Source organism: Corvus cornix, chromosome Z, assembly GCF_000738735.6.
Source record: "Corvus cornix cornix isolate S_Up_H32 chromosome Z, ASM73873v5, whole genome shotgun sequence".
Taxonomy (NCBI): domain Eukaryota; kingdom Metazoa; phylum Chordata; class Aves; order Passeriformes; family Corvidae; genus Corvus; species Corvus cornix.
This window is the reverse complement of record NC_046357.1, coordinates 61,805,593-61,818,440: the sequence shown is the minus strand read 5'-3', so window position 1 is coordinate 61,818,440 and position 12,848 is coordinate 61,805,593. Positions and strand designations below refer to the sequence as shown.

At 38.6% G+C, this 12,848-nt stretch overlaps 1 protein-coding gene across 48 annotated transcripts in view; it reads right to left on the bottom strand.

The window, feature by feature from the left end:
- PTPRD (protein tyrosine phosphatase receptor type D) overlaps positions 1–12,848 on the bottom strand; it is a 1,187,151-nt gene that overhangs the window by 114,579 nt on the left and 1,059,724 nt on the right. For 24 of the 48 annotated variants that reach the window (XM_039567532.1, XM_010392896.4, XM_039567544.1 and 21 more), the window contains 5 exons: positions 11,227–11,360; positions 9,811–9,955; positions 6,263–6,568; positions 5,055–5,248; positions 3,121–3,147 (listed from right to left, as the gene is read on the bottom strand). In XM_039567532.1, the coding sequence (XP_039423466.1) occupies positions 3,121–3,147; positions 5,055–5,248; positions 6,263–6,568; positions 9,811–9,955; positions 11,227–11,360 (806 nt within the window). The remainder of the gene's footprint in view (positions 1–3,120; positions 3,148–5,054; positions 5,249–6,262; positions 6,569–9,810; positions 9,956–11,226; positions 11,361–12,848) is intronic. The other 24 variants (XM_039567545.1, XM_039567540.1, XM_039567542.1 and 21 more) reach the window with 4 other exon arrangements.

Genomic DNA, 12,848 nt, shown 5'->3' with positions numbered 1-12,848 from the left:
CAGCAAAACCCCTGGAAGGCCATGGAACAAGGGATTCAATGCCTGAGAGAACTGGAGGTGATAGAGATCATATTCTCAGATGACCAAGCAATTAGGAGCCCTGACATGGTAAAATGCACACCAGTGATGTGGCTGAAACTTGCACAACACGCACCACCAGAATATGTCCCTGCTTTGGCAATGATGACATGGAATGACAGGGATGAGACAGTGAGTCCTATGGTGAGGAGGCTCTGGGCGTATGCAGACACTGTGCATGGCCCAACACAAGCAAGAATTGCAGCTGTGGAAAAGAGTCTGTCAGAGACCATACAGAAGATGGAAGATAGGATGGACAAGACTCATCAGAAACTCAGGAAGGAGCTGAAAGAGGACCTTCTCCAAATTGCATCAGTACAGACCAGAGGCCCTGTTACCAGAAGCAGATGTCCCTCAGCTAGGGAGAGAGGGTGCACCTCAAGAGTTGAACTGTGGTTCTTCCTGTGTGACAGTGGGGAAGACATGAGGAGGTGGGATGGAAAATCAACTTTGGTCCTGGCAGCGTGGGTGATGAATTGAAGGATGGTAATGCTGAGAGAGGGAGTTCCACCAGAGGGGAAGTAGCTCAAGTTTCGAATGATAACCAGGACTAGAGGGGCCCTGCCTCTAACCAGGGGGACGCCAGGGAAAATCGTGTCTTTTGGACAGTGTGGGTCCGATGGCCTGGCACATCAGAGCCACAGAAACATGAAGCCTTGGTTGACACGGACGGGCAGTGCACCTTGATTCCATCGAGACACGTGGGGGCAGAACTGGTTTCTATTTCTGGAGTGACAGGGGGATCGCAGCAGTTTACACTGCTTGAAGCCGACGTGAGCCTAACTGGAAAGCAATGGAAGAAACATCCCATTGTGACTGGCCCAGGGGCCCCGTGTATTCTGGGCATAGATTTTCCCTGGAGTGGGTATTTCAAAGACCCGAAGGGACTCAGGTGGGCCTTTGGAACAGCTGCTGTGGAGGCAGAGGGCATTAGGCAATTGAACACCTTGCCTGGGCTGACCAAGAATCCTTCTGCAGTTGGGCTTCCTGAAGGGAGAAGAGCAGCGAGTGCCAATTGCCACCTCAACAGTGCACCGCTGGCAGTATTGGACAAATCGAGATGCTGTGATCCCCATCCACAAGATGATCCGTGAGCTAGAGAGCCAAGGGGTGGTCAGCAAGACCCTGTCACCCTTCAACAGCCCCATCTGGCCTGTGTGCAAGTCTGACAGGGAATGGAGATTGACTGTGGACTATTGTGCCTTGAATGAAGTGACTCCACCGCTGAGCGCTGCCGTGCCGGACATGTTGGAGCTCCAGTATGAGCTGGAGTCCAAAGCAGTGAAGTGGTACGCCACTATTGACATTGCCAATGCATTTTTCTCCATTCCTCTGGCACCAGAGTGCAGGCCTCAGTTTGCCTTCACCTGGAGGGGCGTGCAGTACACCTGGAACCGACTGCCCCAGGGGTGGAAGCACAGTCCCACCATCTGCCATGGACTGATCCAGATTGCACTGGAAAAGGGTGAGGCTCCAGAACATCTGCAGTACATTGATGACATCATTTTGTGGGGGAACACAGCATTGCAGGTATTTGGGAAAGGAGAGAAGACCATCCAGATTGTCCTGGAAGCCGGCTTTGCCATCAATAAAAACAAAGTCAAGGGACCTGCCCGAGAGATCCAGTTCCTAGCTCTATATATATGTATAAACGTGTGTGTTTAAAGTTGAAATGTATTAATTTGGGCATTGAGCAGACGGTATGGAATAAGGGGTGGAATGTCCTGGGGTGATGTTATGAAGCCGCTTTATTCCTTGACCATCCGCTCAGTGCCCAGGGACGCTGTGCCTTTACGAAGGACCCGGGGCCGGGGCCACAGGCCCGAGTGGGGGCAGTTAACGGGGACCCAGCAGCTCGGGGGCTCTGGGGCTTGGCAGGGCTCGGGAGGGAGTGCACCAGGAGTGCTGTGCTGCTCTTTGGGTTTCTTTTGTGTTCCAGCTAGCTGGGAAAGGGTTCTGTTGGTTTTTTTCTTCTCTTTTTTCCCTTCCTTGCCTCACTGCCTCCCCTCCCTCCTCGCTGGTCCGGGGAGCCCGCGGGGTGGCCCCAGTTGGTCCGAGCCCATGTGTCTGTTCCCTCTCCAGGAATTTGTTGTATTTTGAGTTGGTTTGGTTTTGTTTTTTTTTTTTTTATCCTGTTCTATCGTTTGCTTTGTGTGTTAATAAACAGTTTGGTGTCTTTTTCCCACTTTCACTCCTTGTGACCCATTTGTATCATTGACGGAGGAAAAGGGGAGGAACACTCATTCCGGAGTGTTTCCTCCTGAAGTTTTGTCTCAAAAACTGAGGCAGAAAGACTTCATAGCTTTCATTAGAAAACTGCCCCTGATACTACCAGAATTAAACTGTAAAAGCCAAAAATCCCCACAGAACCACAAAACAGAAAGACTTATGAAGATATTAGCCTCATCTAAAAAAACCAGTACTTCATGGTGTAAGAGCTATGACTGCATGTAGTGTTTGAAAGTGTGGTTTGGATACAGCAAACATTATTACTTAGGCATAAACATTGCCAGGCCTCTGGCTTTCCTGATAGCATGTATTTATTTTATCCAAAAGAAAGCACAGCTAACTTCTACTTTCAGGTACACAAAAAAATTCAACCTTAAAACGAATACAGAAAAACACAACTATTGGTATGTAACTGAACCCTGTTTTATTTTTCTATCACCTTGTAAAGAAGAAATTGTGAGGAAAATTTAGTGACAGCCATCAAAAAGATGAAAACACAAAGCACTACTGTACATTTTGGGATCATGCTAAACCCCAGAACAGGCAAGCAACAGTAACCCTACTCTCCCTGGGAAAATAAAAAAAAAACCCCAAACCCCCACAGCAACAAGGTGTCATAAGAGAGAACCTTTGATGTTAGGAGCATGCATTTGTGCAAATGACAAAAAAACACCCTGCAAAACAAAACCAAAAACAAACCCAAAGAAAGCACCAAAACAAAAAAACCCCATACAGTGCTACAAGCCAACAAGCAAGACAAAATATCCCAAAACAAACACACAATGTTTTTCTGCCCAGTCAAAAAGTACTTACATGTTCAGTAGTATCATCATATTCCCACTAATTTACAGTAAAGGAAGTTGAAAGGAAAAACAAAAGAAATAAGGAGATTTGTAGCCCCGGTTGAGATAAAGTTTTCTTCTTAATAGTAAAATAAATATGAAAGATGTCTGAAAAAGTCATGTACAGTTTGAATTATTCATGTAGAATCACATGAAATTTGGTTAATGAAATCAGGCCAGGTATTTTTAATTCCATTTCTGCTTTCCCTAAAATCCAGCTATTTGTCTTCCATTGACAAATAAAAGAAGTAATGAATCCTCTTGTACCACGTAGCACTCTTTTATAACAGTTTTTATTAAAAGTTACCAAGGCAGAATTAAAGGCTACCTGGTTTATTTAATCATATTACCAGTCTATATGCTTCCTAAACTAATTCAATGCATTAAGTCTTGAAACCACACTGATATTTTGCCATCAAGGACTTTATACCTGCAGAAGCCTTGATCACATGTATCACAGAAGTACAATAGGCAGGAAGGAGTGGTGGGAAGAGAAAGGAGCTGACTATCCTGGGTGAAACAATGGCAAGTGGGCAGGTCAAAGCTAAACTTGACAAAAGAAGAAATACAACTTTTTCCTTTATGATAGTTGGACTCTAATAACTCACCTAGCTCCAGTTACTGACCTTCTAGGGTTTAAAATCATTTTAATCCACTACCAGTGAGATGCTGAAAGTAAAAATTTGTGAAAGAAAGAGAACCAAAGCACACTAGCATGTCCTTTTCCATCTCCTCTCCCTTTTCCCTTTCCCTTCCTACTTCCTGATGTACTTTCATCTTTGTCTCCACTGAATTTAAGCAGTAAGAACACCATGTTTTCCAAAATAGGAAAGTAAGTACTGGCAGGTAAAACTGCAGCAAAGTCCTCCAGAAACAGAGACAGTATTTTACAAATAGGGTCATGAGCAAAATGCAGGTGTAGGAGACCAAAAATGTCTTTGCAAAGCTGAATTTAGAAGTAAGACTGGAAAGGGGAAAAAAAAAGAAAGGCAACCCCCCATTTGTTTATACACATAAAATGCTTATGAAGCAGATTTTACTCTTTGATTTAGATTGATAATTTCTTTTTATTTCCAGTCAATCTAGTCATAAGCTGTGAGCTCACAGTGAAACAGTGAGACATATAATGAATAATAGCTTCCCATAGGATGACTCCTTCAGTGTCAGGAGCTTTGGAAATCTTAAGTTTTACAGAGTTCTGGTATCTCTCAATCAGTAAAATCCTACTTTGAGAAGCTTTTTAAACCCGATGTTTTCATCCTCTCATAATCTCATAATTTATAAAACAGATGGGAAATTTTGCAATATAAATAACCACACACCTATTCAAACTAAGTTGCTCATTTTAATAAAGTTCTTGATATGAATAATGAAAATTGTAATACCTCAGTGGTTTCTACAGTTGCATTAAGAGCATTAATTTCTTGTGAAATGTGTCGTGAGGTGCATACAAGCTAACCACAGAAACAGTGTAATAACAGGCTAACACAGGCTTCTGATTATTCTAGGCTCTCCACTGAAACAATGAAATAGGAGATGGGTGGATCAGGCTGTGCACAGTTTACTACACTGACTGTGACCTGGATCAGATCACCCTGATGCTTTAGAACTTCAGAGTATAGGTACAGGGTGAAGTGTCCAGGTTTAAAGGAATCAGAAGAATGACATAGCCTAGCATTTAGGTGCAGACCAATAGAGAAGAGAGGGTCTAGTTTTGGCCCAAGAACCTTTAAATGCAAGTGTTCTGAAAAAAAGTTTTTAAAGTAGAGACAAAAAATTCAAGCTGGTAGACTGATAAATAGAAAGAAAAAAAACCCCTAAACAACAAAGGGTAGTCCTGGATTGCTCTTTGGTAAATGAAATGTTTTCACTGTGACCTAGAAAAGAACAGAGTGCCCCAATTACCTGTGCATCTGCCAGCATGATGTCCTTTAGCATGGGCTGACCCTTTGGCTCTCCATTTTCCATCCTCACGTAATGGACCTGGTATCCCCGTATCTGACCGTGCTGCTTATTGGGCACAGGCGAACGCCATGAGACTTTAACAGCAGTAGAGTTGACAGCCTCTACCTCGACTTTGCGAGGAGGACCACTAGGAACTGGAACAACATCATTGGACAGAAGAGAATTACAGGCAACTGTCCCACCCATGTCTTTCGCTTTTTTTTTAAAAAAAGGGCAGACTCACTATGTTGTCTTTGAAGAACACAAATCATTCAGCAAATGAAAATGCTTAACCAATCTGCTCTACCTTTCAGTGAAAAGATCAAAAAACATGACTGATGCAAAAAATGGAAGAAAAAGGAGTATTAGAGAAATAGAAAAACATGTAAAAATGTACAAAAGCCAAGGAAGATGCTTTGAGATTCAAAGCATTGTAGTACAAAGAGATACTTTAATCATTGAAATAATAATATTGTAATAATAACAAAACAAAAAAAGATTTTTAAAAAGTTTCCTTTTTTTTTCTGTTTGTCAAGTTCTATGTTTTATTTTGGTTTGGTTTATTCCTCAGGATAAAAAGGAGGCTGATTACAAGGCTGTCTTCTGTCACTTTCAAGAATGGAAGAAAAGAAAATGTGTGGAGCATCAGTTTTCCAAGATCAAAAAACAAAGCTAAAAAAAAAAAAAGCCAACCAAAAAAACCACAACCCAAAAAACCCCTCAAATCAAAAAGCACAATATGGAAGAAGAAAGCAGTTAAAAAAAAAAAAACAAACAAAGAACCAAAAAACCAAGACCGGAAAAAAAGTTTAGAGACATAACTGTTTAGAAATGACAATGACTGTAAAATCAAGGAAAAGGCAGAAAGTGTTTTCCCTAAGAGTTATTTTTTACATTAAAGGAGGAGCAAGAAGGATATGTATGGGCTCAAAGGAGCAGCAGATTCATGTCACTTGCAAAAAAAATATTTTCTGATAAAAAAATACAAAAATACCAAATAGAAAAATGGTGTAGAAAGAACAGTCTTTGACCAAAAAGCTCAAAGGGTGATAATATCTGGTTATATTTGGGAAAAAAAGAGGAGCAGGAAAAATTACTGTTAGCCTATACAAAAGACAGAAGATGACAGAGTCATAGAGGTGCAAACTGATGTAGTGGAGGCAACATACCATCTTCATCTGTCCGAATCAATACTGCTAAGCTCTCTGGGCCAGGTCCAACATCAGTGTGAGCAGTCACAGAGATCCGGTACTCAGTCCATTTTTGCAGCTGTTCCAAAAGGTACTGGGTACTGTCCGAGGAAATTCCCAAAATTTCATGGGGCTTGACATCTTCTCCATCAATCCCAATGTACTTGATGGAGTATGCAGTGATAATGCCATTCTGTTTTTCCACCGGTGGAGGTTTCCAACTTACCAAAATGCTAGTGGAGCTGGGGCTTGTGCAACTAATGTCTTGAGGAGGAGCTGATGGCTCTAATTTCAGTAGTGGGTTAAAGGAGGATTTGAGTGGAAGGATAGAAGTGATTGAAAAAAATGAACAAAAGAAAAAATAAAAATAAATAAAAGAGAACCAAATGAAAATAATAAATAAACAAAAAAAGGTAGAAACTCAAAAAAGCAAAACGTCAGATAATCATATGCACCTTGGCTTATTAACATGAGGAAACTGAAAATGAATAGACCAACTAAATGGTGAAAAAGGATGTAGGGGAAATATATGAAAATGAAGCCTCAAAATAATATTACCTACCTGTAATTAAAATTCTTCTTGAAATAAAACAAAAACGTGACACTTCTATGACTACTGATCTATCTTTATAATCCTTGCAATTAGTGCAAGCTATAATATTTTAAATAACACATGACATATATTTACTTACAAATTTGGACATATCCCGTTCAAGTGGCTTTACTTTCCTTAAGAAAGAAAATCTCTTCTAACAGAACCCCTAAAAACTTGCAATAATTGCTAGAAATTTCTCCATAGGTTGCCATTTTTTCAGCCTTTCCACTATCATAAACAAATTACTGTTTATTTTAAATGAGTCTGCCTGACACAAGTCAACCATAAATTACATTTAAATTTAAATCATTTACTGAAACATTTATTGTAGCTAATATACTAGAGCATGCAGTCCATAGAAGATGAAGAAAGTCTTAGTCAAAGATTTACCTACCAGAAAAAAGTGACAGGCTTGTTGATTCTGACTGTAACTTGTACTTACCCTAGATCGGCTGTCAGTTTTATTTTTTTTAACTCCTCTTGGAGACACCTTTGCTAGCAAAGAATTAATCCTACCAAAAATGTCTATTACTTCTATAGAAAAAAAAATTTACCCCAAATAATGTGTAAAGAATTCATTTTACAAAGAGAGGTTACAAGCTCAGCACATCAGAATGAGAGTTTCTGAAGAAACTAATTTGTTTCATGTCCTGTCACCATCACCAATCTTCCAGAGCAGAAATGCTCATCTTTACTCATTTGTTTTCAAAGGAGTATGTTAGCATATTTACCTTTTCCAAGCTTCAGAGCATTTAAGCATGTATGTCATTCCACTGCTTTCAGTGAGGCAAATCAAGTACTGAAATTTAGGTATGTGTTTATGTGTTTAAATGCACTTTGACTTAGCAAAATCTGTCCTTACTAGCAGATCATTTAGAGCACCAAAAAAAGGAGCTGTAATTCAAACTCACTAGCAGAAGGAGGGGATGTGAACTCCTTTCGTGTTTCTGCCTCCTGTCTTGTAAGAAAAACGTAAATTTTGTGTGCAAGACCTTTATCCCCCTTTATATCCCCCTCTCCACCTTTTCTTCCCAGTTCTTAAGGGAAAAAAGAAACAAACGGATACTTATACATACTTATAATAGTCACATCAAACAAAATTAAAACAACAGAGAAGGTCTAGGACCCTGCTGTGACCTACTGCATTTACACACGTATCTTTCAGTTCCCTACAGTTCTTTCTACCGGGACCAATGGCTTTTTACTCCATGTGGTACACTGCTCTTCCAAAGGGAAGACAGGAGGAAGTGGATGGGAGAACACATGAGAATTATCACATTCGAAGTTGTTTTTATAGACTAATTCAGTAATCAAGTACTCAAAACAAATGGATCCCCTTCTACCATTAACTTGCGCAGGAAGTAAAATACATGTAAAATGTCCCTTAAGGGTCTTAAAAAATGAAATAAATCCCTGCAGCATCTTTCTCTGTTACCAAGATGAAAGGCAGTAGCACATTCTGGTGATTATCACTAACAAAATCACAGAAGTTTATTACTTTAATCCATTGCACTCTGAAAATGCAAAATATTGCACTTACGTAACTAAGGGTAATTTGAAGGCTACTTTAACCAGTTTATTAAGGCATACATGTTTTTCTTAATTTCACATTTTTTGCCAAAAAAAATCAACTGGACTTTGCTACTATGTGAAGACACAAGGCTGAGAAAAACATAACATAGTCTCCAAGAAGAAATGGCATTATGCTTACATATGGAAAATGCAGCCTTGGCCCCTAGATGTTTGCTTTGTATGCAGTCTAAGCAATCTTCACCCAATATCAGATAATCAGCATTCTAAATAGTCGAAATGGCTCCCAGAATAAATAAATACCTATTTCTTAATCAAATTATTCATTCTGAATTACTAAACTGAAAAGTTGCCTTGCCACTATGTGTTATAGAAGTGTTTTTATGCTTATTCCAAGTGCCTTAGAAATGCTTCAGAAACATATTTAGCTTTGCTTAAAGGTGAGCAGCACTTTGTCTCCAGTCACACTAATTGATATTAATATATAACACTAACAAGGAAGGACTGTGTAATCACATGTCATGACTGCAAATTAAAAAGACTCATGTCAACCGAGAAACTGAATTTTCTGTTTTGAAAAATCTTACTTTAAGAACAGGCAATTTAATTTAAAACACATACAAATAGAACTGTACTAAGTCTTAAAATGACACATTGTAATGCAAACTGTCAGGAAAGCATAACTTATGAGGCAAGAATAATGCTTCTGGACATCATTGCTGAATAGATGATTGTTTTAGTTAAGTCTTAATTTAAATGTTTTAAGGTGTATATGTCAGTCCCCGACAATTTTTTACATCTCATTTGCTGGCAAATATGATGAGTTTCATGATACTGTTTCCATAAGTGTCCAGTGAGAAAACTGTTCTTCTCCAGGTGGAAAATGATTGAACATCATAAAAAGCCCAGATTAAGAAAATTGAACAAAATCAGAATGATGAGATACTACAGAAGAGTTGTTAAGAAATATCTGGTATAGTCTGAAATATTCAACCTGATTCACTCTACAAATTTTTGCACTTCAGGGAGATGCTGCAGAAACAACCTAGGAAGTGTGCAGACTGGGGAGGTGGAATTTTATTGGTTAAAGACTGTTATTAGTGTACACCTATTGCACGATACAACATTTTAGCTTATTATAAGATAAAATTTTATTATGCCAACATTATATTGCCTCCGTAGACCCTGATTTACATAGGTTGTTTTTTGAAGCTATTTAAAAACCCCTCATATATTAAGCTGATCACAATACACCTCACATTTTAAGCATTCTTTTGCTGTATCAAGCAACATGAATACTGTATTTTGCTTTTTTCTCTGTTGCTGCCTCCCTGAGCTACTCCGCTAATCTCCTTAAGAAACACAGGCAAAGGGAATAAGTATTTCAAGGAAAGACACCTACTTGACTGCATTGTTCTTGCAGAGATTTCTGCTGTTGAAGCACCCAGGCCTTGAGGAGACCGTGCAGCTAGGCGGAACAAGTACAGGCTGTTTGGCCTCAAGCCTTGCAGGCGATACGATGTGGTAGGTTCAGTGGAAACCCGTTGCTATAGGCAGATAATAAGAGAGTGTCTTGATTAGTATTCAGAGACCCTGAATCCCATATATTGCCTATAGAAGAAATGATTTTATACTCGGTTAAAACCATAGAAAAAAACTTCAGTTCAAGAAAATAAAGCACAACAAAACCAAACTAAACAAAACGAAAACCAGAATACATTACTTTTGACAAACACACATAAAGAAACTGTTTTTTAAAGTCAACAATTTAATGGGTAAAACTCAGACCCACAAACACAGCTTGACTGAGGAACAAATAGCTATATACAAAGTATGAAAGCGTTTGAAGACAATACCACATAAGCAAAGCCTCACCTGTAGCTATCTTTTACAACAGTGATTTTATAGTGTAAGTAATCTTGGGTTTAATCTTCTAGTTAAATTTGTGTTCAAATTATTAAAACCAAATTCTTCCAGGGTAGCTTATTAAGCAGCGTCCTGCATCCTATTTGGAAGTGAAATATGAATGTGGCCCCCTTCCACAAAATAAGCTTTTGAATTCACAGTGTATGTGTGAAGCTGCCATAAACATAAGCTCAGTTGTAGTATCAGCAATGACTTGAAGATGCAGGAGAAACCAATGAGGCTGACACTTTCCTGTTGCCATCTGAGACTCCTGGCTTCTTTCTTTTCCCTGTGACACCTGGTAGTACCACATATTCCCTACCAGAGGAGCAGTTTATTCTAAAGTTATGCTACAAGCACAATAGAGGCCCACAAACTGAAAATTCTTTATGAAGTAATGGTAGAGGAAAAGTCTGTTGCAGGTTTTAGTCTTTAGAAAGAACCTCCTGTTTTCTTCTCAATTATTATTGAAAGATTGAAAATCTCAGGAATTCTTACACAATGGCACAGAGAAAAAACATTATTTAAGGCTGAAAATAGATTTCAAAGTTCAAGTGCAAGTTCAAAAAACGGCTTAATGGGTCCATAAAATGCCCCCAAACATTTTTGCTCCCAAGCCTTTACAGAGGAACAGGCTCAGAGAGACATAATCAATGTCTGAAACTGGATGGAATTTTTGTGAAGGATTCATTGCCATCTACAGCAAAATTCCACTGGCTGGTAACCACTGACAGCATTTTCTGCTGTTTACAGACTTTCAGTCTGTCACTAGGCTAACTGCTAGGCTTAATAAACCTAAATATCAAGGCATTTCTACTAAAGCAAGTTACTAACCATGAAATTTAAACCATTGCTTCATTTTATGTCCAACTTACTAAAGATCATTAAAAAGATGTGCAATCTTGCCACTTACTTCCTCCCCATGCTCCCCGTCTTTGTAAACCAGTTCATAGCTGGAAATGGTATCAGAGCGTGGAGGTGTCCAGGAAAGCAATATGCTTGTTTCAGACTCAGGTTCTGCTTTGAAGTTCAGTGGTTGACCAGGCACTAAAGAAAAAGTTGATCAGTTTGAGTTTTGAGTTTTATTTGGATACTTCAATATTTTCAAAACTTTTAATATGTTATCTGAATATGGCATGCAATATTACCTGTATCTTACTGAACTTAAATTGATTCACAGTACTATGAAATAAATTTATCTGAGCACAGAAAAAGAATAATGATACACTAAATTCATGTTAAAAATTATGAAGGACTTCAAATAAATGTTTTTGCAGTGTAAATAATGCAAACAGAACTGAAATGCAATTGGAGAGATGCCTGGTGATGAAAACCAGCAATCTAATAACCTATGTGTGAAATGGCAAATATATACATTCTATGTATCTGTGTGTGTATGAGGAAAAGCTAGTAGAACATATAATTAGCTGAAATAGCCTAGAATAAAGTGTTAAAATTATCACATGCATTTCCAGGTAGGAAATTTTTTTGCTCAGCTCATAAATAAAAGATAGTAAACACATCCTGGTCTTTAAGAAGACACCCACATACAATAGCCAGCTTGTGTAACCTGAGGAAGTTATAACCTAGTGAAGAGATATTCAGTCAATTTCTCATTAAGTGATATATTTCCAGCCTTTAATGACTGGTATTTTTAAGACTATAGTTGAATTTCTAGTGACAACACTTTCTAATTGCAAGAAGCAAAATGCAATTTTGACTCCACTAGTCAAGAACATTCCATCTTGTGTGGCAGTCACAGAAATTATCCACACTAAATGTTATCCTCATTTACTTCTTCAAATGTAATGCAAATAATAAGGTTGACTGGGAAAAGACAGCAAAACTTAACTATATCATTGGATTGTGTACAATGGTTTTGGCACCCAAGTTCTAAAACATTACTTTCAGTTAATAGTGCAGTTGATAAGGCATGAAACAGTTTTCCACAGCATTTCTAGCTGTTCAAGAGTAAAATGTGATATGCTCTCATTTTTTCAGGGGAAAAATAAAAAGTATGTACTTCTTAGCACATACTGAGAACAGGTGTGAGAAGTAGGATATGACAATAATGATGGTTTCACAAACATTTATCAGGGAAGAATTCTATTACAGCATTACAAGTATGTTTCTTTAGTACAGTAAAAGACCTAAAAACTCCAGAGAGCAAACTGTTAAAATAATTTGGTATTTTGACTTTTATCTTCCCCAGAATTCTACAGAATATCAATTTGAGTAGAACACTGCCCTCGTGTATTCTGGTACAGATTTGGTATCTAATTTTCAACAGACAGAACCTTTCTACATGCATATTCAAGCTCCTGGGTGGACATTGGAGGTCTCTACCATTGCTTTCCATTCCCTTTTTTTTTTTTTTTTTGAATGAATGAGAGTAACAGGAGACCAATTATTTTACAGGAATAAAAAGGGATAGGACTAATTAGATGTCTTTCTAAAAGGTGTCTGATCTTTTGAGACCACTGCCTGGGTTCTGCAAAGTGCAAAGGGGAAATGATCCCAAAGCATGGAGAGCCA